General features: G+C 43.4%; 2 protein-coding genes across 11 annotated transcripts in view; one reads left to right on the top strand and one right to left on the bottom strand.

Annotated features, from left to right (window-relative positions):
- Positions 1-1,011: 1,011 nt before the first annotated feature.
- OIP5 (Opa interacting protein 5) lies at positions 1,012-19,765 on the bottom strand. Of its 4 annotated transcripts, none has more exons than XM_017976911.4 (5): positions 19,387-19,765; positions 18,790-18,856; positions 7,618-7,740; positions 3,799-3,880; positions 1,012-1,602 (listed from the first exon to the last, which is right to left on the bottom strand). In XM_017976911.4, exons 1-5 carry the CDS (start codon positions 19,733-19,735, stop codon positions 1,507-1,509), a joined length of 717 nt encoding a protein of 238 aa, XP_017832400.4. In that variant the 5' UTR covers positions 19,736-19,765; the 3' UTR covers positions 1,012-1,506. The 4 variants fall into 4 exon arrangements, with proteins under 4 accessions (XP_017832400.4, XP_002753572.5, XP_035115673.3 ...); XM_002753526.7 differs by having other exon boundaries at positions 19,414-19,765; XM_035259782.3 differs by lacking the exon at positions 7,618-7,740.
- Positions 19,766-20,036: 271 nt separating this feature from the next.
- Positions 20,037-26,930, top strand: part of NUSAP1 (nucleolar and spindle associated protein 1) — a 43,303-nt gene continuing 36,409 nt past the window's right edge. For all 7 annotated transcript variants that reach the window (XM_078334336.1, XM_054239719.2, XM_054239718.2 and 4 more), the window contains exon 1: positions 20,037-20,216. In XM_078334336.1, coding sequence (XP_078190462.1) covers positions 20,124-20,216 — 93 coding nt within the window. In that variant the 5' untranslated portion in view covers positions 20,037-20,123. The remainder of the gene's footprint in view (positions 20,217-26,930) is intronic.

Genomic DNA, 26,930 nt, shown 5'->3' with positions numbered 1-26,930 from the left:
TAGTAAGTACCCAAGCGACATTTTCAATCCAGTTTGGTTCCAGAGCCTGCTCACTTACCAGCATATGCTATATTGTGCCTCTCAAAAAACAGAAATGTCCTTTCACTTTGTATTTTGTCACACGTCTGTCTTTTTTCTAGACTGAACATGTAATTTGAAAAAACAATCTATTTAAAGCTAGCCAGTTTAATTGATATAAGGAACAAGCATTTAATTTTCTATTGAAAGTCATAACGAGCTGGGCGCGGTGGCTCCACCTGAAATCCCAGCACTTTGGGAGGCCCAGGCGGATGGATCACGAGGTCGAGATCGAGACCATCCTGGCCAATATGTTGAAACCCGATCTGTACTAAAAGTACAAAAAACTAGCCGGGCATAGTGGTACGTGCCCGTTGTCCCGGCTACTCGGGAGGCTGAGGCAGGAGAATTGCTTGAAACTGGAAAACGGAAGTTGCAGTGAGCCGGCATCGCTTCACTGCACTCCAGCTTGGCAACAGAGTGAGCCTCTGACTCAAAAAAAAAAAAAAAAAGTCATAACCAAAACGGCAAATCCAGAGTTGACAAATGCCCATTTATTTATTTAGAGATGGAGTCTCGCTGTTGTTGCCCAGGCTGGAGTGCAGTGGCATGATCTCCACTCACTGCAACCTCTGCCTCCCAGGTTCAAGTGATTCTCCTGCCTCAGCCTCCCAAGTAGCTGGGATTACAGGTATGTGCCACCATGCCTTGCTAATTTTTGTATTTTTATGAGAGATGGTGTTTCACCATCATGACCAGGCTGGTCTCAAACTCCTGACCACAGGTGATCAGCTTGCCTTGCCCTCCCAAAGTACTAGGATTACAAGTGTGAGCCACCACGCCTGGCCTATTAAATTAATCTTTTGATTAGCTACTCAAAGTGCTACATAAAGCAAAACTAGAGAAAATAGTACTTTAGTGAATGTTTGATGTTTTATCATTCCTTTCATTATTGCTCTGTTAACCTCAGTTTACAATTGAGAAAGAGACAAATTGTATATTATTCAGGCAATTTATTAAACATTACCTATAGAATATCATGGTCTGTATTTTATATAAGTGTAAAATTTTACTAATAAAAAATGATTTATAGTATTCATAACTGCTTCATGCAAGAATACGAGTAGTCAACATTAAGCCCAACTCTATTTTCAGACCAACCATGCAACTGTAGATCAGAGGACACATGAGACTTTGCATCTTAATTCCTAAATTTACAGTCAAAGACGTTTTCAGAGGTATTATGAATTCATTAGGAATCTAAAGTAAGTTCTTAAGGCAAATAGCTATAAAACAGAAGAATCCTTAGTTTCTCATCTTCTGAAAACAGCTTCACAAGTCATTTGGAAAATCAGCCTAGAAGTAAATAGAAACTGCATTTCCCGCCCCCATTCTTGAAGCCAGTCTTTGTCAAGAAATGACGTCAGCAGCACCTGTTGTTGAAGACAGCAATAAAGCCTGAACCTGACACTCAAGCTTTGGTACAGATCAGTTTTCTGGCTTGGACTGGTCAGAAGTCACTTCACTCAGAATCTTCATTAGTGAATTTAAGCGAGTGTGCATTAGCACTATCTTCTCTTTCAGCTAGAAAAGAAATACATTGATATCAGGGCATCTTTAAAATTTTTATTTATTTTTTTAAGAGACAGGGTCTTACTCTGTTGCCCAAACTGGAGTAAAGTGACGCAATCATAGCTGACTGCAGCCTCAAGCTCCTGGGCTCAAGTGATCCTCCTACTTCAGCCTCCCAAGTAACTAGGACTACAATCATGTGTTTAAAATTTTTTTTTGGTAGAGACAGGGTCTTGCTTTATTACCCAGGCTGGTACTCCTGCTCCCCAGTGATCCTCCTGCCTTGGCCTCCCAAAGTGCTGGAATTATAGGCAGGAGCCACCATACCCAGCCAGGTATCTGGGCATTTTAAGCTTAACATTCAGTTTACTGGTCATCAAAGCCATTTCAAATTTAAGCTAGTTTATATCTAGTAATTGGGAGCTGGCAATGTCTAAATGCATTTGAGGAACAGATTTCTTCTAATTCTGAAAGAACTCGATACAACAACCTAGTGTACAATAAGATCCTCAGATGTAAAGTTTCATGTGAAGAAAAAACCAATGCTGAACAGCACTGCTTCAGTTAAGACGAATACAGTGTGGTCAGAGAGTTGTGTGGAAAGAATTAGTCTTCCCCTCCTTTTCCAGTGGCAAGAATTTAGCTTTTCTTTTTTTTAGCTTTTCTTACTTTAATATTCTACTAATGGTGTGCAAAATTAACCCTGGTTATTAGGTTTAGAATGGATAATTGTTGCAATTAATTTTCAAGAGTTCTTGCACCTTAGAACAGCTATACTTAGAATGAAATTTAGTGGTGTTACTCAGCAGGGCAGGAGCAGTGGCTTCTGGTCATCTCCATTCACCCCTCCCAGCATGGGATTTCCACCCTACAAGCAAGCTGGGGGGCAAAGATAACTGGGTTCTCAACATTTTTGGCCTACTGTGCCTGTAGCAGAATATACTACAAAGGTCATTTCTACCTGCAATAGAGTTTCTGAAACACAGAGCTGGGGGTGGTGAGAAATGCTGGTGGCCTAACCCTCCTGGGGAGATACCACAGTCCATGAGTGGGAGCTAGGGGAAAAAAACACCCTGTGTCCTTCACTGCATCTGCCCTGATGGGGCCTCCCTCCCTCTAAGCTGGGATAGGAGAGTGGAAGGGAGGGAGAAAGTAGGTTGTGAGTCAAATGCTATAGGCTGCCACTGTTCTTACCAAAGTTTAGTAGATATTGGTAAATACATGAAAATATGGTGAACCCCCATCTCTACTAAAAACACAAAAATTACCCAGGCATGGTGCATGCCTATAATCCTAGCTACTTAGGAGGCTGAGGCAGAAGAATCGCATTAACCCAGGAGGTGGAGGTTGTAGTGAGCCAAGACTGTACCACTGCACTCAAGCCTGGGAGGAAGAGTGAGACTCTGTCTCATAAATAAATAAATGTATATATGTATGTATGTTTCTCTTTCTGCCATATGCCTTGAAAATTTCCACAAACTTAAGATGGTTGTTTCCTTTATAATATTCTACCTGGATCCTATCCATGGAACTCCTGATACTGCCATTCCAAAGTCATATCCCATACCAATTATTAGTATTACTTTTTGAGACAGAGTCTCACTCTGTCACCCAGGCTGGAGTGCAGTGGCATGATCTTGGCTCACTGCAATCTCTGCTTCCTAGGTTCAAGTGATTCTCCTGCCTCATCCCCCAGAGTAGCTGGGATTACAGGTGCCTGCCACTACGCCTAGCTAATTTTTGTGGTTTTAGTAGAGAGGGGGTTTTACCACCTTGGCCAGGCTGGTCTTGAACTCCTGACCTCGTGATCCACCCACCTCAGCCTCTCAAAGTGCTAGGATTACAGGCATGAGCCACTGTGCCCAGCCAGTAAGAATTCTTAATGACTGTTTTATCACTCTCTTCTGAGACAGTTGAGCAATTATAAGGTGTTTGTAAAGAAGACAGCTCTATGGCAAAATGATGATGTCCATTCTCAGCACAAGGAATACAGGAGTGCAGCACTTGGGCAGTTTTTCCTTTCTTCTTGAACTACCCCTTCCAGCATGGCTTTAGTATTTTGTTTTTTTGTTACAAATTCAATAGGGAATGTCAAACCAAGTACAAAGGACTATTGAGCATCACACCACTTCATCATCCCCAAGTTCGTTGGTACAAATTAAGAGTTGTCTATATTTTTAAAACCATACAACCATCATGAAATTTTACCTCTGCAATAGTTTCTGATAGAGGTACATTGTGAATATCCATCTCTGATGCATTTACTATGGCTTTTGTTTTTAAGAGATAGCTAGATAGGAAAAAAGACAAAATGTTAGTGTCATACCACAGTTAAGATTACAAATAAACCAAACTTGCCTTCTAAAGAAAATAATGTGTCAAACAAAGCCTGCCTTCTTACTGATTTTCATTTCAAGACTCATGTATCCATGGGTACAGTATCTATGGATTCAAACAATCATAGACTAGAAATATTTGGGAAAAAAAATGGATTGTGTCTGTACTGAACATGTACAGATTCTTTTTCTGGTCACCATTCCCTTAACAATGTAACAACTTTGTAAATTTGCTATGTAAATTTGTAATGTACATAGCATTTACATTATATTAGCAATCATAAGTAAACTAGAGATGATTTTAAAGTATAAAATATATACTTTTATGCTTTAAAAAGGAGGATATCCAAAAGTAATACGCAAATATTACAACATTTAATATCAGAAAATTGAATATCCAAAGATTTTAGTATCTGGTTGGGTCCTGGAACCACGGATACCTGAAGGATGACTGTAATTTGTTGAAAAAAGAAATTCAAAAGTAAATAAATTGAGAGGATCTCTGACTCTTCCTATCAGAGACAAAATTATCTCAGAGTAAACTAAAGACAAAAACCAGGCTTATATGAATAATTATGATGAGCATAAGCTTTACACTTTACCAGTAGGATCCTGTGGCATAGTTTGAAGCAAAGTAATCCCAGTGTGAGACATAGTGTTGGTTACCTATTCCCAGTAGCTATTCCTCACTTTTTTTTTTTTAAGATGGAGTCTCGCTCTGTCAGGCTGGAGTGCTGGATTCTCCTACCTTAGCCTCCCAAGTAGCTGAAATTACAGGCATGCGCCACTATATCCTGCTGATTTTTGTTTGTTTGTTTTGAGATGAAGTCTTGGTCTGACACCCAGGCTGGAGTGCAGTGTCGCCATCTCAGCTCACTGCAAGCTACACCTCCTGGGTTCAAGTGAATCTCCTGCCTCAGCCTCCTGAGTAGCTGGCATTACAGGCGTGTGCCACCACACCTGGCTAATTTTTGTATTATTAGTAGAGATGGGGTTTCACCATGTTGGCCATGGTGGTCTTGAACTCCTGACCTCAGGTGATCCACCCGCCTTGGCTTCCCAAAGTCATGGATTGCAGACATGAGCCACTGTGCCTGGCCCATTTTTCTTTTGTAAGAGACAGGATCTTGCTCTGTTGCCAATGCCAGAATACAGTAACATAATCATAGCTCACTGTAACCTTGAACTCCTGGGCTGTAGCTATCCTTCCACCTTAGCCTCCCAAGTAGCTGGGACTACAGGCATGCACCACCACACACAGCTAATTTTTAAAAATTTTTGTAGAGGCTGGGCACGGTGACTCAAGCCTGTAATCCCAGCACTTTGGGAGGCCGAGGCGGGTAGATCACGAGGTCAACAGATCGAGACCATCTGGTCAATATGGTGAAACCCCGTCTCTATTAAAAATACAAAAAAAATTAGCTGGGCATGGTGGCACGTGCCTGTAATCCCAGCTACTCAGGAGGCTGAGGCAGGAGAATTGCCTGAACCCAAGAGGCGGAGGTAGCGGTGAGTCGAGATCGCGCCATTGCACTCCAGCCTGGGTAGCAAGAGCAAAACTCTGTCTCAAAAAAAAAAAAAAATTTTTGTAGAGACAGAGTCTTGCTTTGTTGCCTAGGCTAGTGTCAAACCCCTAAGCTCAAGTAATCCTCTCAACTCAGCCTCCCAAAGTGCTGAGATTACAGGTATGACCCATCATGCCTGGCCAGGTATTCATTCTTGATCTAATACCTGGGAGTGGGAATCACACATGATACAAATATGATCCCAACGCCTGACTTATGAGAGGAGACACAGGCTGGGCACAAACCCAAAAGGTATCTACTACAACATTATTTTGTAAAAGCTCACCTTCTAGAATGTTTTTATCTTTTTTTTTTTTTTTTGAGATGGAGTTTCGCTCTTGTTACCCAGGCTGGAGTGCAATGGTGCCATCTCCGCTCACCGCAACATCCGCCTCCTGGGTTCAGGCAATTCTCCTGCCTCAGCCTCCTGCGTAGCTGGGATTACAGGCACGCACCACCATGCCCAGCTAATTTTTTGTATTTTTAGTAGAGATGGGGTTTCACCATGTTGACCAGGATGGTCTTGATCTCTTGACCTCGTGATCCACCCGCCTCAGCCTCCCAAAGTGCTGGGATTATAGGCGTGAGCCACCGCGCCCGGCCTTCTTTTTATCTTTTATTTATTTATTTTTTTGGGGACAGAATCTCATTTTGTCATCCAGGCTGAAGTGCAGTGGTGCAATCTCAGCTCACTGCAACCTCTGCCTCCAGGGTTCAAGCGATTCTCCTGCCTTGCCTCCTGAGTAGCTGGGACCACAGGTGTGTACCACCATGCCTGGCTTATTTTTGTATTTTTTAATAGCAATGGAGTTTCACCATGTTGGCCAGGCTGGTCTCGAACTCCTGACCTCAGATGAACCGCCCACCTTGGCCTCCCAAAGTGCTGGGATTAGAGGCATGAGCCATTGCACCCGACCATACAATGTTTTTTTAATTAATTTTTTTAAAGGTGGTGGTTTGAGATGGCAGGCCTCACAATGTTGCCTAGGCTGGATTCAAACACCAAGACTCAAGGAATCCTCCTGCCTCAGCCTCCTGGGTAGCTAGAATCACAGGCACATACCACCACATCTGCAAAAGTTTCTTTAATGAAAAAATACCCTCTGAATTATTCCGTGGTATGATTATTAAGATATGGTATGATAAGACACCAAAGATAATCATAATGTTATAAGATTATATTTTGGTCCCCTGCTATCTTCTCTTTTTTAAGATATGGGGTCACGTTTTGTCATCCAAAGTGGAATGCAGTGGTGTGATCACAATAGACTGTAACCTTGAACTCTTGGACTCAAGTGATCCTCCCACCTCAGCCTCCCAAATACTGGGACTATAGGGGAATGCCACCATATCTGGCTAATTTTTAAAAATTTTTTGTAGAGATGGGGGTCTCACTATATTGCCCAGGGAGGTCTTAAACTCCTGGCTTCAAGCAATCCTCCCTCCTTGGCCTCACAAAGCACTGGCATTATAGGTGTGAGTTTCCACACCTAGATCAATGCTATCTTTTTGCCAGAGACAGTGCCTGACTTTAGCATATTCTTTGGTACAAACACTGCCCTTTAAAAAAAAAAAAAAAAAAAAAACCAGAGTCTTGCTCTATCGCCCAGGCTGGATTGCAGTGGTGCAAACTCAGCTCATTGTGCAACCTCCCCCTCCCAGGTTCAAGCATTCTCCTGCCTCAGCCTCTAGAGTACCTAGGACTACAGGTGTGCATTAGCACACTAGGCTAATTGTTTTTTTTCTTTTGGAGACAGAGTCTCTGTGTCCTGGGCTGGAGTGCAGTGGTGCTGTCTCGGCTCACTGCAGCCTCTGCCTCCCAAGTTCTAGCAATGCTCTTGCCTCAGGCTCCCAAGTAGCTGGGATTACAGGTGTGTGCCACCACACCTGGCTAATTTTTGTATTTTTAGTAGAGATGGGGTTTCACCATGTTGACCAGCTGATCTCAAGTGATCCACCTGCCTCAGCTTCCCAAAGTGCTGGGATTACAGGTGTGAGCCAGTGTGCTCGGCCTCCTTTGTCTTTTCTGAAAAATCTTTTAAAATTTATTTGATGGACTCTGTCTCAAAATAAATAAAATAAATAAATAAAATAAAATGTATTTGATGATCACTAAGTCTACTCACCACACCATTTTGTCACTGGAAAGGCAGAAGTAACCTCTCAAGGCAGCCAGGGCAGTATAGGTAGAATACAGATGGAAACCAGTGGGAATCCCACAGGAACCACAGAACAAAAGGTTGTAAGTACTAGAGTGGGGAAAAACAGAATATGGGTAAGAATAAAAAACCATATAAGAAATAAAAAACAACTAGTCTCTAAAGCATTCCTATCACTTAAGTCATGAGTGAAAATTATATTGTAATAGGAATGTGACTGAAAGAATGTCACATTCCAGAAAGAATAACTCAGATTCTAATTTAATTACATGCTGAATTATGGATACCCTGTTAGATTCTAGAAAAAGCAATTATGGATGTATAATTGTCACTTCAGTAGAGATAGGTAATTTTCCCCTTATAAACCGAAAAAGAGCTAACCTGATTAACATTTAGATATTTAAAATTACAAATCACCATATAAAATGGCTGTCATTATATAAATTAACAGTTGCTGAAAAATAATCAAGTTGCCTGGAGCCTTACTAAACAAATTGTTAATAGAACTAAAATCAAGCTTTGTCTTTTGCAGATATAAAAAAAGTTAATGGAAAAAGTGCCCAGACTAAAAGAGAAAGAAATAAAAGGGAATCCCATCACCCTAGCAAGCAATCCATTTTGTTTTCCTTCTCTGAAAAGATTACTGATGAGGAGTCAGATGTTGATTTTAGTTCTCATTACAATATTTGAGCAAGTCATCACATTTGCTGGTATATAAGACATATTTAAATGTTAGAAAGAAACATTTTGGTCAGGCACAGTGGCTGACACCTGTAATCCCAGGACTGTGAGAGGCCAAAGTGGGCAGATCACTTGAGCCCAGGAATTTGAGACCAGCCTAGGCAACATGGTAAAACCCGTCTTAAAATTTAAAAAAAATTTTTTTTAAAGAAAAGAACTTTAAGAAAGTTAAATATTTCATCGTGCCTGTACTAAAAGCAATTTTAAAGTGGTTCGGTAAAGGAAAAATTTATTTACATTAATATAAATATACTATAAAGAATTTTTTTTTTGAGACAGGGTCTTGCTCTGTCCCCCACATTAGAGCGTAGTGGTGCAATCAGAGCTCACTGCAGCCTTAAATACCTGGGCTCAACTGACCCACCTGCCTCAGTCTCCCAGATAGCTGGGACTACAGATGCATGCTACCATGCCCTACTCTTTTTTTTGGCAGAAATGGGGTTTTACTTTGTTTCCCAGGCTGGCAGAATTCTATTAACAAAATATGACATAAAAATCACATAGCTGTCATGGCACCTTAGTCATGGTAAAAAAATAAAAAATAAAAAATAAAAAAACACATAGTGGGGGCGAGTCAGGGAGGGATAACACCGGAAGAGATGCCTGATGTAGGTGACAGGTGCGGGGGGATGGAGACAGCAAACTACCATGGCATGTATGTACCCATGCAACAATCCTGCAGGATGCTGGATGTGCACATGTATACCAGAGCCCAAAATACAAATATATATATATATATATCACATAGCTAGGCCAGGAATGGTGGCCCACGCCTATAATCCCAGCACTTTGGGAGGCCGAGGTGGGAGGGTTGTCTGTGGTCAGGAGTTTAAGACCACCCTGGCCAATTTTACTAAAACTCCTGTCTCTACTAAAAATACAAAAACTGGCTGGGTGCACTGGCTCACGCCTGTAATCCCAGCACTTTGGGAGGCCAAGGCGGGTGGATCATGAGGTCTGGAGTTCAAGACCAGCCTGGTGAACATGGTGAAACCCTGTCTCTACTAAAAATACAAAAATTATCCAGGCATGGTGGCGTGAACTTGTAGTCCCAACTACTCGGGAGGCTGAGATGGAAGAACTGCTTGAACCCGGAAGGCAGAGGTTGCAGTGAGCCGAGATCACACCACTGTACTCTAGCCTGGGCCACAGAGCAAGACTCCATCTAAAAAAAAAAAAAACAGAAATTAGCCAGGCATGGTGGTGGGCGCCTGTAATGCCAGCTACTCAGGAGGCTGAGGCAGGAGAATCACTTGAACCCAGGAGGCAGAGGTTGCAGTGAGCTGAGATTGCTCCATTGCACTGCAGCCTAGGAGACAAGAGTAAAACTCCTTCTCAAAAAAAAAAAAAAATTACATCGCTAAAAAGGAAATATTCATGTCAATGGATACAAAAAAATAACAAAATACTTATTAGTAAATGAAGTCCCACACCACACAGACAGTACTGTAATCTTGTGAATATAAGTAACCAAAAAGCAAACTATGAAATAAAGTGTCATTAATTTGAAATTCCACATAGGAATTAATTAGTTCAGACAAAGCACAGTACTTATAAACAAATATCTCAATGGAAAGTAATTTAATGGGCCAGGTGCAATGGCTCATGCTTGTAATCCCAGCGCTCTGGGAGGCCAAGGTGGGCGGATAACTTGAGAATTTTCAGACCAGCCTGGCCAACATGATGAAACTCCATCTCCACTAAAAATGCAAAAATTAGCAGGGTGGTATGCGACTGTAGTCCCAGCTCCTACGGAGGCTGAGGCAGGAGGATCGCTTGAACCCGGGAGACTGAGGATACAGTGAGCCAAGATCTCACTACTGCACATCAGCCTGGGTAACAGAGTGCAACTCTAAAAAAAAAAGTATATGGCACAGAGCAATATGTAAAGAACTTCCAACGTTATGCATACAATAGAAAACAAATACAGGTATACCTTGGGGATATTATAGATTTGCTTTCAGACCACTGCAATAAAGTAAATCACACCAATTTTTTTGTTTTCTCAGTGCATTTGTGTTTACACTACAGTCTATTAAGTATACAATAGCATTACATCTACAAAAATGTACAGACCTTAATTTTAAAGTGTTATTGCTAAAAAATGCTAACAATCATCTGAGCCTTCAGCAAATCATAATCTATTTGCTGGTGGAGGCTTGCTTCAATTTAATGGCTGCTGACTGATCGGGACGGTGGTTGAAGGTTACAGTAGTTGGGGCAATTTCTTAAAATCAGACCATAATGAAGCTTACTGTATCAATTGACTCACAAAAGATTCGTGTAGCATGCAATGCTGCTTGATAGCATTTTACTCTAGTTTCTTTCAAAATTGGAGTCAATACTCTCAAACCCTAACAGTGCTTTATCAAATAAGTTTATCCAATATTACAAATTCTTTGTTGTCATTTCAACTACATTCATAATATCTTCACCAGGAGTAAATTCCACTTAAACTATTTTCTTTGCTCATCCACAAGACAGGACTTCTCATCTGTTCAAGATTTTTTTTGTTGTTGTTGTTTTTTGAGACAAAGTCTTGCTCTGTCACCAGGCTGGAGTGCAGTGGTGCAATCTCGGCTCACTGCAAGCTTCACCTCCCAGGTTCAAGCTACTCCCCTGCCTCAGCCTCCCGAGTACCTGCGTGCCACCATGCCTGGCTAATTTTTTGTATTTTAGTAGAGACAGGGTTTCACCATGTTGGCCAGGATGGTCTCGATCTCCTGACTTCATGATCTGCCCGCCTCGGCCTCCCAAAGTGCTGGGATTATAGGCATGAGTCACTGTGCCCAGCTATCTGTTCAAGTTTTATAATGAGACTGTGGCAATTCAGTCACATCTTCAGGCTACACTTAAAATTCTAGTTCCCTTGCTATTTCTCACATCTCCAGTTACTTCCTTCACTGAAGTCTTGAACCTCTCAAAGTCATCCATTAGGGTTGGAATCCACCTCTTCCAAACTTCTGTTGATGTTGACATTTTTACCTCATTCCCTGAATTATGATTTTTTTTTTTGAGATGGAGTCTTGCTCTGTTGACAGGCTGGAGTGCAGTGGTGTGATCTCAGCTCACTGCGACCTCCACCTCCCGGGTTCAAGCAATTCTCCAGCCTCAGCCTCTCGAGTAGCTGGGACCACAGGTGCATGCTACCATGCCTGGCTAATTTTTTGTATTTTTAGTGGAGATGGGGTTTCGCCATGTTAGCCAGGATAGTCTCAATCTCCTGACCTCGTGATCCATCTGCCTCTGCCTCCCCAAGTGCTGAGATTACAGGCATTAGCCACCATGCCCAACCTAGAAAGCTTTTCCATCTGTACTGAAAATCTGTTGTTTATAGTGTACCCACCTTCTTCATTTTCTACAGCTTCTAGATCAGTACTTGCTGCTTCACTTTGGACTTTTATGTTATGGAGGTTTCTTTCCTTAAATCTCATGAATTAACATCTGCTTTTTTTTTTTTGAGATAGTCTTGCTCTGTCACCCAGGCTGGAGTGTGGTGGCACAATCATAGCTCCACTGCAGCCTCTACCTTTCTGGGCTCAAGCTAACTTTCCATCTCAGCTTCCCAAGCAGCTGGGACTATAGGTGAGTGTCATCACATCTATTTTTTTTTTTTTTTTGTCTTCCATAGAGACAGCATTTCACCATGTTGCTCAAGCTGATCTCAAACTCCTGAGCTCAAGCAATCCACCCGCCTTGGCCTCCCAAATTGTTGGCATTATAGGCATGAGCCACTGTGCCCCACCCACATCTGCTACTTTCAGACTTCTTCTGCAGCTTCCTTAACTCTCAGCCTTCATAGAATTTAAGACAGTTAGGGTCTTGTTCTGGATTAGGCTTTGGCTTAAAGGAATGTTGTGGCTGCTCTGATCTTCTACTCATACCACTCTCCATATAAGCTTTTCACTGGAGTAGACTTTTAATTTACATACATACATACATTTATTTACTTATTTTATTTTTGGGACAGAGTTTCGCTCTTGTTGCCCAAGCTGGAGTGCAATGGTATGATCTTGGCTCACTGCAACCTCCACCTCCTAGGTTCAATGGATTCTCTTCCCACAGCCTCCCAAATCACTGGAATTATAGGCGTGCACCACCATGCCCAGCTAATTTTGTATTTTTGGTAGAGACGGGGTTTCACCATATTGGTCAGGCTGGTCTCGAGCTCCTGACTTCATGTGATTCACCTGCCTCAGCTTCCCACAGTGCTGGGATTACAGGTGAGAGCCACAACACCCAACCCTTTTTTTCTTCACATTCACAATTTGGCATCACTTCACATGCCTTTCTCACTAAGCTTAATCATTTCTAGCTTTTGATTTAAAGTGAGAGACTTGCAACTCTTTCTTTTACTTGAACACTTAAAGGTCATTGTGGGGTTAATTGGCTTGAAAAGGCAAGAGACTGGCTGGTTGATGGAAGTCAAAACACACACATGTATTAAGTTTGCTGTCTTCAATGGGTGCGGTTTGTGGCATCACAAAACAATTATAATAGTAACAGCAAAGATCATTCATCACAGATAGAGACGTAATGATGAAAAGCTTTAAAAACTGCCAGAATAGGCCAGGCGCAGTGGCTGATGCCTGTAATCCTAGCACTTTGGGAGGCCGAAGTGGGTGGATCACCTGAGGTCAGGAGTTCAAGACCAGCCTGGCCATCATGGTGAAACCCCATCTTTAAAAAAAAAAAAAACTGCCAGAATTACCAACATGTGACACAGAGACACAAAATGAGCACATGCTCTTGGAAAAGAGGTGTCAGTGGACTTGCTCAACACAAGCTTGTCACAAACCTTCAATCTGTTTAAAAAAAAATGTATCTGGGCCAGGCGCAGTGGCTCATACCTGAAATCCCAGCACTTTGAGAGGACAAGGCGGGCAGATCACTGGAGGTCAGGAGTTCAGGACCAGCCTGGCCAACATGGCAAAACCCCATCTCTATTAAAAACACAAAAATTAGCCAGGCATGGTAGCGCACACCTGTAATCCCAGCTACTAGGGAGGCTGAGACAGGACAATTGCTTGAAGCCAGGGGGCAGAGAGATCACACCACTGCACTCTAGCCTAGGCAACAGAGTGAGACTCCACCTCATAAAATAAGAAAAATAGAAAAAAAAGCAGTATCTGCAAGTGCAGCAAAACAGGGTAAGACTATATTTTGTTGATAGTAATATGTTATTCTACTATAAAACAAGGAAAATAAAAATTTTAATAAATTCAGATAGTGAGATTAATGACATAGCAGTGCCTCTGTGGCTAAACCATAGTTTATGATTTAAAAAACTTTATCTTGGCCTGGCGCGGTGGCTCACGCCTATAATCCCAGCACTTTGGGAGGCAGAGGCGGGCAGATCATGAGGTCAGGAGATGGAGACCATCCTGGCCAACATGGTGAAACCATCTCTACTAAAAATACAAAAATTAGCTGGGTATAGTGGCACATGCTTGTAGACCTTGCTACTTGAGAGGCTGAGGCACAAGAATCACTTGAACCCAGGAGGCGGAGGTTGCAGTGAACCAAGATCATGCTACTGCACTCCAGCCTGTCAACAGAGCGAGACTCCATCTCAAAAAAAAAAAAAAAAAAAATTATTATAAGGTGACTACTGTAAGAAAAAAAGAAATTAATTCCCATACTTTGCCTCTGATCAAGTGTCTAGTCTGTGGCTCCCTATTTTTAACGAAATTTCCACAGTAGGTACTACGTCTCTAACCATCTGTGCTGAGCTGCTTTGGGTTGCCTTGCTCTGCCACTAAGGGTTAGCATCACCTAGTTTGCTGGGATCATGGGCACTGGAGGGTGTTATAGAAGGAAAATACCTTCAAGACACTAGCAAATACAACTGTTTCTCCATTTCCGTATCTGTAGAATGAGGTCAACTAGATTATGACATCTTTTGGTTGTAAGATTCTGTGAATCTACAAGACAATAGGAAGTAATACCAAAGTGATAAAGAGTTGATTTATTTTCTGTGATTTGTTTTAAAATATTCCACGAATTAAAAAAAAGAGTATAGATGAAAAGAACTGTCAAAATATTAATACCTGTTGAAACTGGGTACCTGTGGCTTATTATAGTATTTGGGGTATGTTTAAATTTTTTCATAATAAAAAGTTTTAGACCAAGAATGGTGGTTCATGCCTGTAATCCCAGTACTTTGGAAGGCCAAGGCAGTTGGATCACGAGGTCAGGAATTCAAGACTAACCGGGCCAAGATAGTGAACCCCAGTCTCTACTAAAAATACAAAAAAATTAGCTGACGTGGTGTTGGGCACCTGTATTTTCAGCTACTTGGGAAGCTGAGGCAGAGAACTGCTTGAACCTGGGAGGCGGAGGTTGCAGTGAGCCAAGATCACACCACTGCACTCCAGCCTGGGCAACAAAGTGAGACTCCATCTCAAAAAAAAAAAAAAACTTTTAGCTTTTTTTTGGTGGCTCATGCCTGTAATCCCAAGATTTTGGGAGGCCGAGGAAGGAGGACTGCTGGAGCCCAAGGAGTTGGAGGCTGCATCGAGGTATGATCATGCCACTGCATTCTATCCTGGTCAACAGAGCAAGACCCTATCTCAAAAAAAAAAAAAGAAAAAAAAAAAAAAAAAAAAGCATCAATCTGGCCAGGTATAGTGGCTCACACCTGTAATCCTAATACTTTGGGAGGCCAAGATAGTGGATCATGAGGTCAGGAGTTCAAGACCAGCCTGGCCAAAATGGTGAAAGCCCATTTCAACTAAAAATACAAAAATTAGCTGGGCATGGCGGTGGACGCCTGTAATCCCAGCAACTTGGGAGGCTGAGGCAGAGGCTGCAATGAGCCAAGATCACACCACTGCACTCCAGCCTGGGCTACAAAGCAAGACTCCACCACACACACACACAAAAAAGCATCTATCTACAAACAACATTAAATCATTAAATGTAGTTTCCCAATAACATACTTTGCTTTTTATAGATATAATTAGGTTATATCTATAAAAAGAATAGAAAGACTGGGTGCAGTGGCTCATGCCTGTAATCCTAGCACTTTGGGAGGCAAAGGTAGCCAGATCACTTGAGTTCAGGAGTTCAAGACCATCCTGGGCAACATGGTGAAACCCCATCTCTACAAAAAATTAGGTGGGCATGGTGGTGCACACCTTATAGTTCCAGCTACTTGGGAGGCTGAAGTGAGAGGATGGCTTGAGCCTAGGAGGCAAAAGAGCCAGATTCTGTCTCAAAAAGTAACAGAAAAAAGTTTCTTATAAAGATCCTCACCACCTATTTATGGATGGAATGATATAATTTCAGGTATTTGCCTCAAAACATTATAGAGGGTAGATGTTTCATTTTGTTTTAAAGAGACAGAGTCTCACTATGTTGCCTAGGATGGTCTTGAACTCCTAGGTTCAAGTTATCCTCCCACCTTAGCCTCCAAAAGTGTTGGGATTACAGGTGTAAGCCAGCACACCAAGCCAACTAGAATTTTAGATAAAATGAGATTCACCAAGGGTTGATAACTGCTCTAGTTTAGTGACAGGTAGACAGAGGTTCATTATGCCCTTCTCTCGTGTTAGAATTTGCAGTAACAATTAGAAAAAAATGTACCTCATTTATAATACAAGCAAAATTCCATTTAAATAAATATGCTGTTGAGCACAACAAATGCTAAGGGTAACAAAGCTACTTATTATTATTTTTTTACTTTATTTATTATTATTTTTTAAGATGGGATTTCACCATGATGGCCAGGCTGGTCTTGAACTCCTGAACTCAGGTGATCCACCCACCTCGGCCTCCCAAAGTGCTAGGATTACAGGCATGAGCAACGCCTGGCCGTAACAAAGCTATTTCTATGTGTCAGCATACTATAATAATCCTTTTGAAAAGTAGTTACAATAAATCCTCTACCAGTAAGAGAACAAAAAAAATGTAGACCGGAAGAAGTAACCTTGTATCTGTCTCCTTTATGATTGTGAATCTAGGAGGCTCATGCCAACGGTAGAATGTTTAAATGTGGGGATGGGGGAGTACATTTTAGAATTATTCAAATATGACAGACTGAGAGGGATCAATTTATTTTACATGCCTTATTAAGAGGTAAAGTTAAAAGAGCCCAAGTCTTCGCTCTCCAAAATGTATGCTCTTTTAGCTGCATCAGTAATCATCCTCTTTTTAAACAGAGCCTCACTCTGTCTCGCAGACTGGAGTGCAATGGAGCAATCGTAGCTCACTGCACTCTGCCTCCCTGGTTCAAATGATTCTCCTGCCTCAGCCTCCTGAGTGTTTGGAAAACTCTGCCCCTACCGCAAACGCTCTCTCTCTCTCTCTCTCTCTTTCCCTCCCCCACAAAGAGGCTCCCTTATCTCTCACTTTACATACCGGTCCTAGCCCTCCCACCGCCCAGCTTCCCGCCGCCCAGCTTCCCACCCAGCAGTTCAAACTGACCAACAGTTGCCCACCACCTCGGCTTTTGGCTTCCCCACCCCCCAGCCCTTCAGCCCCCTATAAAACAACCCTGCCCCTCTGAGCAGCGCGGCCATTTTCCTTTTCGTCCCGGCTGGCCTGCCCGGAGGCTCTTTCCTCTCAATAAAGCCTGAACTTAAGGAATTTCCTCTAGCCTGCGGTCCGGTTTTTTCCGAACGAGCTCAGTCTTCCCGCAGAGGGTAGGTCGGACACTGAGTAGCTGAGCTAGGAATACAGGCATGCGTGCCACCATGCCCGGCTAATTTTTGTATTTTTAGTACAGATGGTGTTTCACCATGTTGGCTAGGATGGTCTTGATCTCCTGACCATGTAATCCACCTACCTTGGCCTCCCCAAGGTAGAATAAATCTTAATTTATTCTCTGATCCCATCTAGGTAATGAACATACACTTAAAAAAAATAAAGTTTTCTTGAGCTGTGCCATTTCGTAATCCTCTCCACAAGTTCTATAGCTTATCTTGTTCCACAATACAGAAACCCATGGGACTTTCCAGTTTTTTACAAAGTATCTAAAACTAGCATTGTCTAATAGAAATATAATGTGAGACACATAAGTAATTTTAAATGTTCTATTAGTTTTGCTTTAAAAAATAATCAGGTGAGATTAGTTTTTAAATATTTCACTTAACCCAGTATATAAAAAATGTCCTTTCACCATGTAATCAATATTTTTAAATGATTAATTTTTCTGTACTAAGTCTTTGAAATTCAGCATGTATTCTGCATTCACAGTATATCTCAATGCAGATTTAATAATATATAATAACTACATATGACTAGTGGTTACAGTATAGGACAGCACAGGTCTAGATTCATTAGCTTCTTCTCCAAAAGGACATTCAGTTAAGCTTCTGCTTCTAGCCCCAAAATTTACCCAGTTCCAAGCAGGCCACTGCTCCTTCTTGCTTTGTCCTCTAGGTGGGAAGGGGACGGGGACTGCTGTAGTGATAGGGAGTGTCTTTTATTCAGGAAAAAGAGAGGTAGCTGTGGGTCTAACTCAGTTTGTGAAGTTTGTCCAAGCTGCAGAAATCTTTCTGGTTACTGGACAAAGCAAGTAAGAATTCCTATACTTTAACCCTAACGTTGAATCAAACTGGTCAGAATGAAATAAACTGTCTGTTAAGGCCAAAACTCAAACTTCAGGAGCCTAGTAATATCAAATTCATTGAGTACTGTTATCACTTGTAAATCATAGCAGATGCAGGATGCAAAGCTTACCAGGCAGTATTCAAGTACAAAACATTCTAGTTGCATTTTTCTCCAGTTTCTGGGGTTACTGAAGAATTAGCCCTGGCATTGCTTATTACAAACTAATCATATATGCAAACTTAAATGTTCTAATATCAAACCTGGGCAATATAGTAAGGTCTCTACAAAAAATGTAAAAATCAGCCAGGCTTTGTGGTGTGTGCCTGTAGTCCCAGCTACTCCCGAGGCTGAGGTTGGAGAATAACTTGAGCCAGGAAGGTAGGGGCTGTAGTGAGCTATGATGGCATCACTGCACTCCAGCCTGGGCGACAGACTGAGACCTGGTCTCAAAAAGAAGTATATGTCAGGCCGGGCGCGGTGGCTCAAGCCTGTAATCCCAGCACTTTGGGAGGCCGAGGCGGGTGGATCACGAGGTCAACAGATCGAGACCATCCTGGTCAACATGGTGAAACCCCGTCTCTACTACAAATACGAAAAATTAGCTGGGCATGGTGGCGCATGCCTGTAATCCCAGCTACTCAGGAGGCTGAGGCAGGAGAATTGCCTGAACCCAGGAGGCGGAGGTTGCGGTGAGCCGAGATCGCGCCATTGCACTGCAGCCTGGGTAACAAGAGCGAAACTCCGTCTCAAAAAAAAAAAAAAAAAGAAGTGTATGTCAGTTCCACTCTCTTCAGTCTCATAAAGTCCGAGACTCGAAACCAATATGTAATTTTCAATACGTACCTGCCTTTGAGTGAACCTTCAATGCCAACTAGGAAGGGCGCTTCCAAAACGATGTTATTTGTAACTCCTAAAAAGACAAACATGGGTCAGAACCCAACCTCTCCGGGCCTTGAAACGGAAAAATATCAGGCAGGCGCGGTGGCTCATGCCTGTAATCCCAGCACTTTGGGAGGCCTGAGGCAGGCGGATCACGAGGTCAGGAGTTCGAGACCACCCTGGCCAACATGGTGAAACCCCAGCTCTACTAAAAATACAATAATTAGCCGGACCTGGTGGCAGGTGCCTGTAATCCCAGCTATTCAGGAGGCTGGGGCAGGAGAATCGCTTGAACTTGGGAGGCATAAGTTGCAGTGAGCCGAGATCACGCCACTGCACTCCAGCCTGGCGACAGAGCGAGACTCTTGTCTTAAAAAAAAAAAGGAAAATCTCTCCTATAGACAGACTCATCCTCGCCATAAACATCAGGAGACTCCCCGGCTCCCTGCCCCATCCTCAGGTCACGAAGTTATTGCCTCAAATTTTCATCCCGTTTTCTTCCCCCGGTGGTTCTCCTCCACCGATGGAGAAAGCGGAACAGCCTCTCGGGCTCGTCTCTACCTTTCCCGAATGCCGCATTGCACTCACTGGAGAAGACCACGGCCCCGAGGGATCGCGACAGGTCCCAGGCGAGATGCACCGAATCGGCGAGCACCGCGTGGCACTGTGCGCACTGGAACACAGCGCACCGCTCAGGCTGCAGCCAAGACGGTAGCTGCTGGCCGGTGGCCAGCTCCTCAGCCTCCAGCCCCGCGGGGCCGAGCGGCGAGGACCCGTTCACCACGTGAGTATCCCACTCCATGGAGGTCGTAAAAGAAGCTTCGTCAATCGTCCTCTCAGTGCCATCGCAAAAGTCAACCTGGGGTGGCCTTGCACGCGGCGAAAAACGCCGCCGGGGCTGAGCCGCCATCTTCCTGCAGCCGGCGCCTCCGTTTCGAATACACGCTAGGCCACGCCCCAAGCACAGCTCCTGCGTCCTCATTGGACATCGTGGGCAGCGGGGTCTGCTCTGCGCTGGTTACCTGCACACGCCTTGCAGGCACTTCAGGCACCCGCGCATTCCTGAGATGTGGGAAAAGCGCGCGTCTGATGGGACGGGAAATCAGCCTTTCTATTGGTCAGGGTTAGAAATCCCGCCTTTGGGGCATTTTCAACCAGTGGAAGCGCGGCATTCTTCATTTTTTAAACTGTATGTAAATTTCTGTTTGGTCAAAGCTGGAAGTGGAGCCAGGGATTTCAACTGTTCTACCGGAGTTGTGTGATCCGTCTTCTGAGTATCGCCGGAATTTCGAATCGCGATGGTCGTCCCCTCCCTAGAGGAGCTGGACTCCCTCAAGTACAGCGACCTGCAGAACTTAGCCAAGAGTCTGGGTCTCCGGGCCAACCTGAGGGTATGGTGCTGGCGGTGCAGGCCCCTGGGCGGGATCCGCGGGAATAGCGGCCTTGGGGAGATGTGGTGCGAAGGGATAGAGCGGGAAGCCCGGGGCCGAGGCGGCTGTCCCTGCCCCTCGAGCTGTAGATGTAGTTCACGGTGGTCCCAGTTAGAACTCAGCGAAACGGAAAAAGAACTGTAGTTTTCACCTCATTTTGAGGCTGGCTGCTCTTGGTGTTTTTGCTGGTTTGTTGTTTTGTTTTGTTTTTGAAATTATACCTCTCAGGGCATTGATGACGAAACGCAGGCCCAGAAAGCCCTGTTGTTAATCGTTAGACAGTTAAATACGTAATTGGCTTAGCTGCTAGAAAACTCCCCAACAGTTAGACTTCAGTGATTTGTAATATTGCCGATCATTTCTTGATGCTTTGTTGGTGGACCTGTCAGGGAAAAAAAAACAAAAAACGACTTTTAGAGGACCACCTCCATGGGTGAATTTTTATAACTCAGCGCTGATCTAGTGTAATCATGTACTTATTGATGACTACTGTGGCGATGGTCTCGTTCAAAACCAGTAAGGTCTTTGACTCCAAGGCTGCAAGATGTTTTGGAGAATTGGCCGGGCGCGGTGGCTCGCACCTGTAATCCCAGCACTTTAGGAGGCCGAGGCAGGCGGATCACCTGAGGTCAAGAGTTGGAGACCAGTCTAGTCATTAAAAAATGAACCAGGCGTCGAACGCTGGAGCGGACGTTTAGCCGGGATCATGCAACTGCACTCCAGCCTCAGGGACAGAGCAAGACTCTATTTCTCAAAAAAAAGAAGAAGAAGATTTGGGCATTCAATGTTGGATTGCAGTTTTATATACTTTCTTAATAGTTGAGACTTTCCACTTAATACTGCTGTATACTCTGGAGTTTTGTCCTGCAGGCTATGATACTGACACTGAATAAATGCCTAAATCAGTCATCACAAACGTTTTTAAATGGTTTAAATAAAATAATTAGAGCCTAGGTGCCTGTTGGGGCTGAATGACCAAAGGGTTGTCCTTGGGGATATTTCTGAGCAAGAGTGGCTAATGGCTCCCCTATAAATTCCTTAGGCCTTTTTGCTGCCTGGCTGGAGTCTTTTATCCAAGGCTGTATCCCTGAACACTTGGCACTTTTATCCATCTTTGTGCAATTGCTTATTTTGACCCTTTGGCCTCAGATCCCCTTCTCTCTCCTTTATCTGCCTGGCTAATTGTGTGTGTGTGTGTGTGTGTGTGTGTGTGTGTGTCTGTATTTTTAGTAGAGATAGGGTTTCACCATTTTGCCGAGGTTGGTCTTGAACTCCTGAGCTCAAGTGATCCTCCAGCCACGGCCTCCCAAAGTGCTGAGATTACAGGCATGAGCCACCACACCTGGCCCATATCAAGTATTTATAGGTAAAATGTCATGATAACTGCAAAATTTGCTGTAAAATACTCGAGGAAAAAGGGAGAAACTAGGTGAAGAATAGCATAATGTTAATAATTACTGAAACTGGTGATAGGTACATGGGATTGTACTATTCTCTCCAGTTTTGTAGGTTTGAAATTTTCCATAATATGTTTTAAATTACTTCCTGTTGGTACATCCCAAGAGCTCATTAAGTCAATTGCCTTTTGAAATCTAGTACATAGCAAAAATATTAATAAAATTCTCTGAGAAATTATCAAGATTTCATGAAAATGAAACAACACAATTTAAATAAATTTTACTAGTATGATATTTTTAATAATTTTGTGACTGGGCATGGTGTCTTCTGCTTATAATGCCAGCATTTGGGAGGCCAAGGCAGGTGGATCACCTGAGGTCAGAAGTTCAAGATCAGCCTGGCCAACATGGTGAAACCCTGTCTCTACTAAAAATACAAAAATTAGCTGGGCGTGGTGGCCAGCACCTGTAATCCCAGCTACTCAAGAGGCTGAGACAGGAGAATTGCTTAAACCAGGGAGGCGGATGATGCAGTCATGGGAGATCTCACCATTGCACTCCAGCCTGGGCGATAAGAGCAAAACTCCGTCTAAAAATACTACTACTACTACTAATAAATTTATAGGAGAGAATATTAGCTCTTTCTTTTGAGAGACTTCTCTTAATGGTAAAGAAAATTGAAGAAACCAGTTATTAATGTTTGTGTGGCCACTGGACCTTTTCTCAATCATGTCCTCACTTCCTTTCTTGTGAGCTTAAATTACAAATACTGGCACTATTTCCACTTCCTTGCACCTCCCTCTACTCACCTGGCAAAACCGAAGCCTGATTAAACCCAGCTATGTGCTTAATCTTTGCTTATATGTCTGCAGCTAACTCTAGCTGGAGAAAAATACCTAACTTTGTTGACTGAGCTAATTTTAGATATATGACTGTAAACCTTAAAATGAGAATTTGATCCTCCTCCCCCCCCACCCCCAGAGATAAGGTCTCGTTCTGTTGCCCAGGCTTCAGTGGCATAATCAGGGCCCACTGCAGCCTCAATCTACCAGGCTCAAGCCATCCTCTCCCCTCAGCCTCCCAAGTAGGTGGGATTATAGGCACGTGCCACCATACCTGGCCCATTTCCTTGTTAGTCATGAACTTTCCTACTTTTGATACTTCTTATCTTGACTCAACTTGGCTCCCTTCCCTCCTTTGATGACTTTACCTCATAGGTCATGGGAAAATAGATGCAATCAACAGAAAACTACCTAATCCTTCAACCACCAAATCCCCACTGTTTTTTCTTCTTCTTCTTCTTTTTTTTTTTTTTTAAGACAGGCTCTTGCTCTGTCAGCCAGGCTGGAGTTCGCTGGAGTGCAATGGTGTGATTAGGGCTCAAGCAATCCTCCCACCTCAGACCCCTGAGTAACTAGGACTACAGGCATGACCACTATGCCTGGCCAATTTTTTTTGAATTTTAATAGAGATGCGGTCTCACTATGTTGCCCAGTCTGGTCTCCAACTCCTGAGATTCAGCAATCCTCCTGCCTTGTCCTCCCAAAGTGCTGGGATTACAGGCTTGAGCCCCTGGGCTTTGTCCCACCGCCAAACCTTCTAGCGCTGAAGATATTTGAGAGGCAGACACCCAGATAGCACAACAGAGTGTATCTAACCTGGGGACCAACAGCCTGAGAGCCTATGGGGCTTACAGCTCTCCAGGCTGAATGCCTGGAGCAGACTTTTATCCACATATTTAGTTGCTCTTAGGTGAGTCTCATGAATACACAGGTGTTCTATTTACTCATAACTTAAAAATACATCAAGTAAGCAGCTGGTACCCACCTACCACTAATTACAAACTAAAAGGTATTCCCCACAAAGGAACCATGGGGGCAGGGTAAAGTTAAGTTTCTCAACATCTAAAGGCAACCTTTCCATTTATACTGAAGATCCTGAGCCCTCCTGCCTCCCCTAGGACTACATTCCCACAGTTAGAGCTTCTCTCCTGCATCAGTTTCTCCACTCTGCTAGCTTATTGCCATAAGGCATGCAATCATATTTTACTATCACCCATCTTTAAAAAAAATAAAAAGCCAAAATCCTCTCCTGACCCCATGTCTTCATTCCATCTTCTGCCGGATTTCTCTGTTCTTTTCTACTGAAATTGCTTTTATTAAGGTCACCATCTTACAAAGCTTGTGTTCGTCTTTCCCTCACCTGTGTCTATCAGTAGCATTTGGCAAGATTGAACATTCCTCTCTGATCCAGCCACTTTCGGTTGTAGACTTTGATATTTCACCCTATCCTGCCTTACTAGAACTTCTTTGTAGACTTCTTAGTTGGTTCTTTGCCAGATCTCTAAATGTGGAGTGCCCAGGGCTCTCTCCTTTGCTCTTTTCTTTAACTGTGCTCTATCCCTTGGTAATCTCTACCCCATTTCCCCTCCCCCGAGACAGAATCTCATTCTGTCACCAGGCTAGAGTGCAATGGCACTATCTTGGCTCACTGCAACCTTCGTCTCCTGGGTTCAAGCGATTCTCATGCTTCAGCCTCCCGAGTGGCTGGGATTATAGGCATGGGCCACCACACCCAACTGATTTTTGCATTTTTAGTAGAGATGGAGTTTCACTATATTGGCCAGGCTGGTCTCCATCTCGTGACCTCGTGATCCACCTGCCTTGGCCTCCCAAAGTGCTGAAATTACAGGCATGAGCCACTGTGCCCAGCCTTTTTTTTTTGAGACAGCCTTGCTCTGTCACCCAGGCTCAAATACAGTGGTGTGATCTCAGCTCACTACAGCCTCCACTTCCCGAGTTCAAGCAATTCTCCTGCCTCAGCCTCCCAAGTAGCTGGGATTACAGGCACCGGCCACCACACTCGGCTAATTTTTTGGTATTTTTAGTAGAAACAGGGTTTCACCATGTTGGCCAGGCTGGTTTCAAACTCCTGACCTCAAGTGATCCACCTGCCTTAGCCTCCCAAAGTGCCGGGATTACAGGCATGAGCCACTGCGTCCAGCCTACTTCCGTAACTTTAAATTTACTCAGAAGCTAATGCCTCCCAAACCCACATCTCCAGTAGGACTTCTCCCCTGAGATGCTGACTCATGTGTTTCAGTGCATATTCAACAACACAGTCAGTTCCAAGCATCGACAGTGTCTTCTCCCTCTCAGTACATGGTTCAGGCCCAGTTTGGATCACCCTTGATGACTCTCTTCTTCACCCACAGCCTTCTAACCTTGTCAGCACCTCCTCCTAAATAGACCTGAAATCTGACCTCTGGGGACCATCTCTAATGCTGCAAACCTGTGCCACAGCACTGTCATCTTTTGACCACTGCCTCAGTCTCCCTAGTGGGCTTCCTGCCTCTACTCTTAACCTCACAATAGTGTTCTCTTGGTAGTCAGAGTGATATGTGAAACTTAGGGAAAAAAAAAAAGGGAAAGAAAGACCAGGTGTGGTGGCTCATGTCTGTAATCCCAGCACTTTGGGAGGCTGCAGTGATTGGACTGCTTGAGGCCAGGAGTTTGAGACCAGCCTGGCCAAGATGGCCAAATCCTGGCTCTACTTTAAAAAGTATGTATGTATGAATTAGCCAGGCATGGTGATGCGCACCTGTAATCCCAACTAGTCAGGAGGATAAGACACAAGAATCCCTTGAACCTGAGAGGAGCAGCTACAGTGAGCCAAGATCATGCCACTACACTCCGGCCTGGGCAACAGAACACAACTCTGTCTAAGAAAGAAAGAAACTTAGAACATGTCTTTTTCTGCTTAGTGCCCTCCAGTGACTTCTCTCACATCTAAAATAAAATCTAAACTCTTTGCAATGTAATGAGTGAAATAGTGTGATATTCATTTGGAGGGAAATCTTTTTAAAAAGAAAATAGCTAAAATTGGAGACATAAAATTGGAGAGAAATTTCTTTATGGGCTACATAGTAGGTAATATTAGGAAATTACTGCTTTTCCTGAGTATACAAAGTATTAAAGGTTATGTGGGAAAATTTTTCTTTATTTTTAGGAATTGTGGCTCATATATTTAGTAGTAAAGTATCATGATGTCTGGGACATGTTTTCAAATTATTTCACAAGAAATATCTATTTAATATAGAGAAACCAAATATGAGACAATGTAAATGATAGTTGAATCTTAGTGGGAAATAGGAGTGTCTATTGTACTACTGTGGCTTTTCTGTAGGCCTGACATTTTTTTCTAATAACATGTTAGGGGAAGAAATTCTTTTTTTTTTTTTGAGTTTTGCTCTTGTCATCCAGGCAGGAGTGCAGTGGTGTGATCTTGGCTCACTGCAACCTCTACCTCCCATGTTCAAGCAATTCTCCCGCCTTAGCCTCCTGAGTAGCTCGGATTACAGGCACCCACCACCACACCCAGTATTTTTTATATTTTTAGTAGAGACAGGGTTTCCCCATGTTGGCCAGGCTGGTCTTGAACTCCTAACCTTGGGTGATCCGCCCATCTCAGCCTCCTAAAGTGCTGGGATTACAGGCCTGAGTCACTATGCCCTTCAAAAATCCTTAATTTTGGCTGTGGCCTTTACCTCTCTACTTGACCCACCCTGTGGTCACCTCTGATCTCCCTGCCTTCCTCCCACCTCAGTGTTCACCATGCTCCTACCGTAAGGGCAGTTTCTGTCCTTCAACTCATGGGTCCATCTCAGGGCTCCTGTTTGTGGTGCTTACTCTGCTTGGAGTGCTTTTGCCTCATTCACATCTCAGTTCAGGCCACCACCTCAGAGAGGCGTTTCTCAACTATCCTGATTCAGGTAGCATCCCCACTCCACCCCAGTTGCCCAGTTTTATTTTTGCTTCATAATACCTCATGTCATATCATTCATTTCTAGCTTTCTTGGGTAACAGACTATTTCACCACTGCTAGAAGATCCTGGAAGACAGTTACCTTGTCTGTTTAGTTCATCACTCTCTAGTGTCTGGAACAGTGCCCAGCACAATAAAAGCTTGTTGAAGGAATGCATGAATATATGCTGATAACTAACATCTGTACCTCTAGCACAATTCTTGAACACCACCTCATATCATTCAGTCTCCTCACTTGGCTCTGCCACAGGTGCCTCACTTCATTCATTTTTGTATGTTTGGTGAGATTTTGAAGGTATATTAAGAAGGTGTTAGAAGAATCAAGAAGCCTGAATTCTGACCTGCCAATCACCCCCTTCCCGGAGAAAACCCCAAGAGTGGTTCAAGAAACAAGTAGAAAATAAGATACCACTTTATATTACTAGCTGAAATGGTGCCTGATATGTCAATGCGGA

This window comes from Callithrix jacchus, chromosome 8 (genome assembly GCF_049354715.1).
Source record: "Callithrix jacchus isolate 240 chromosome 8, calJac240_pri, whole genome shotgun sequence".
Lineage (NCBI taxonomy): Eukaryota > Metazoa > Chordata > Mammalia > Primates > Cebidae > Callithrix > Callithrix jacchus.
Note: the sequence above shows the minus strand (reverse complement) of the source record. Positions and strands in the feature narration are given on the sequence as shown.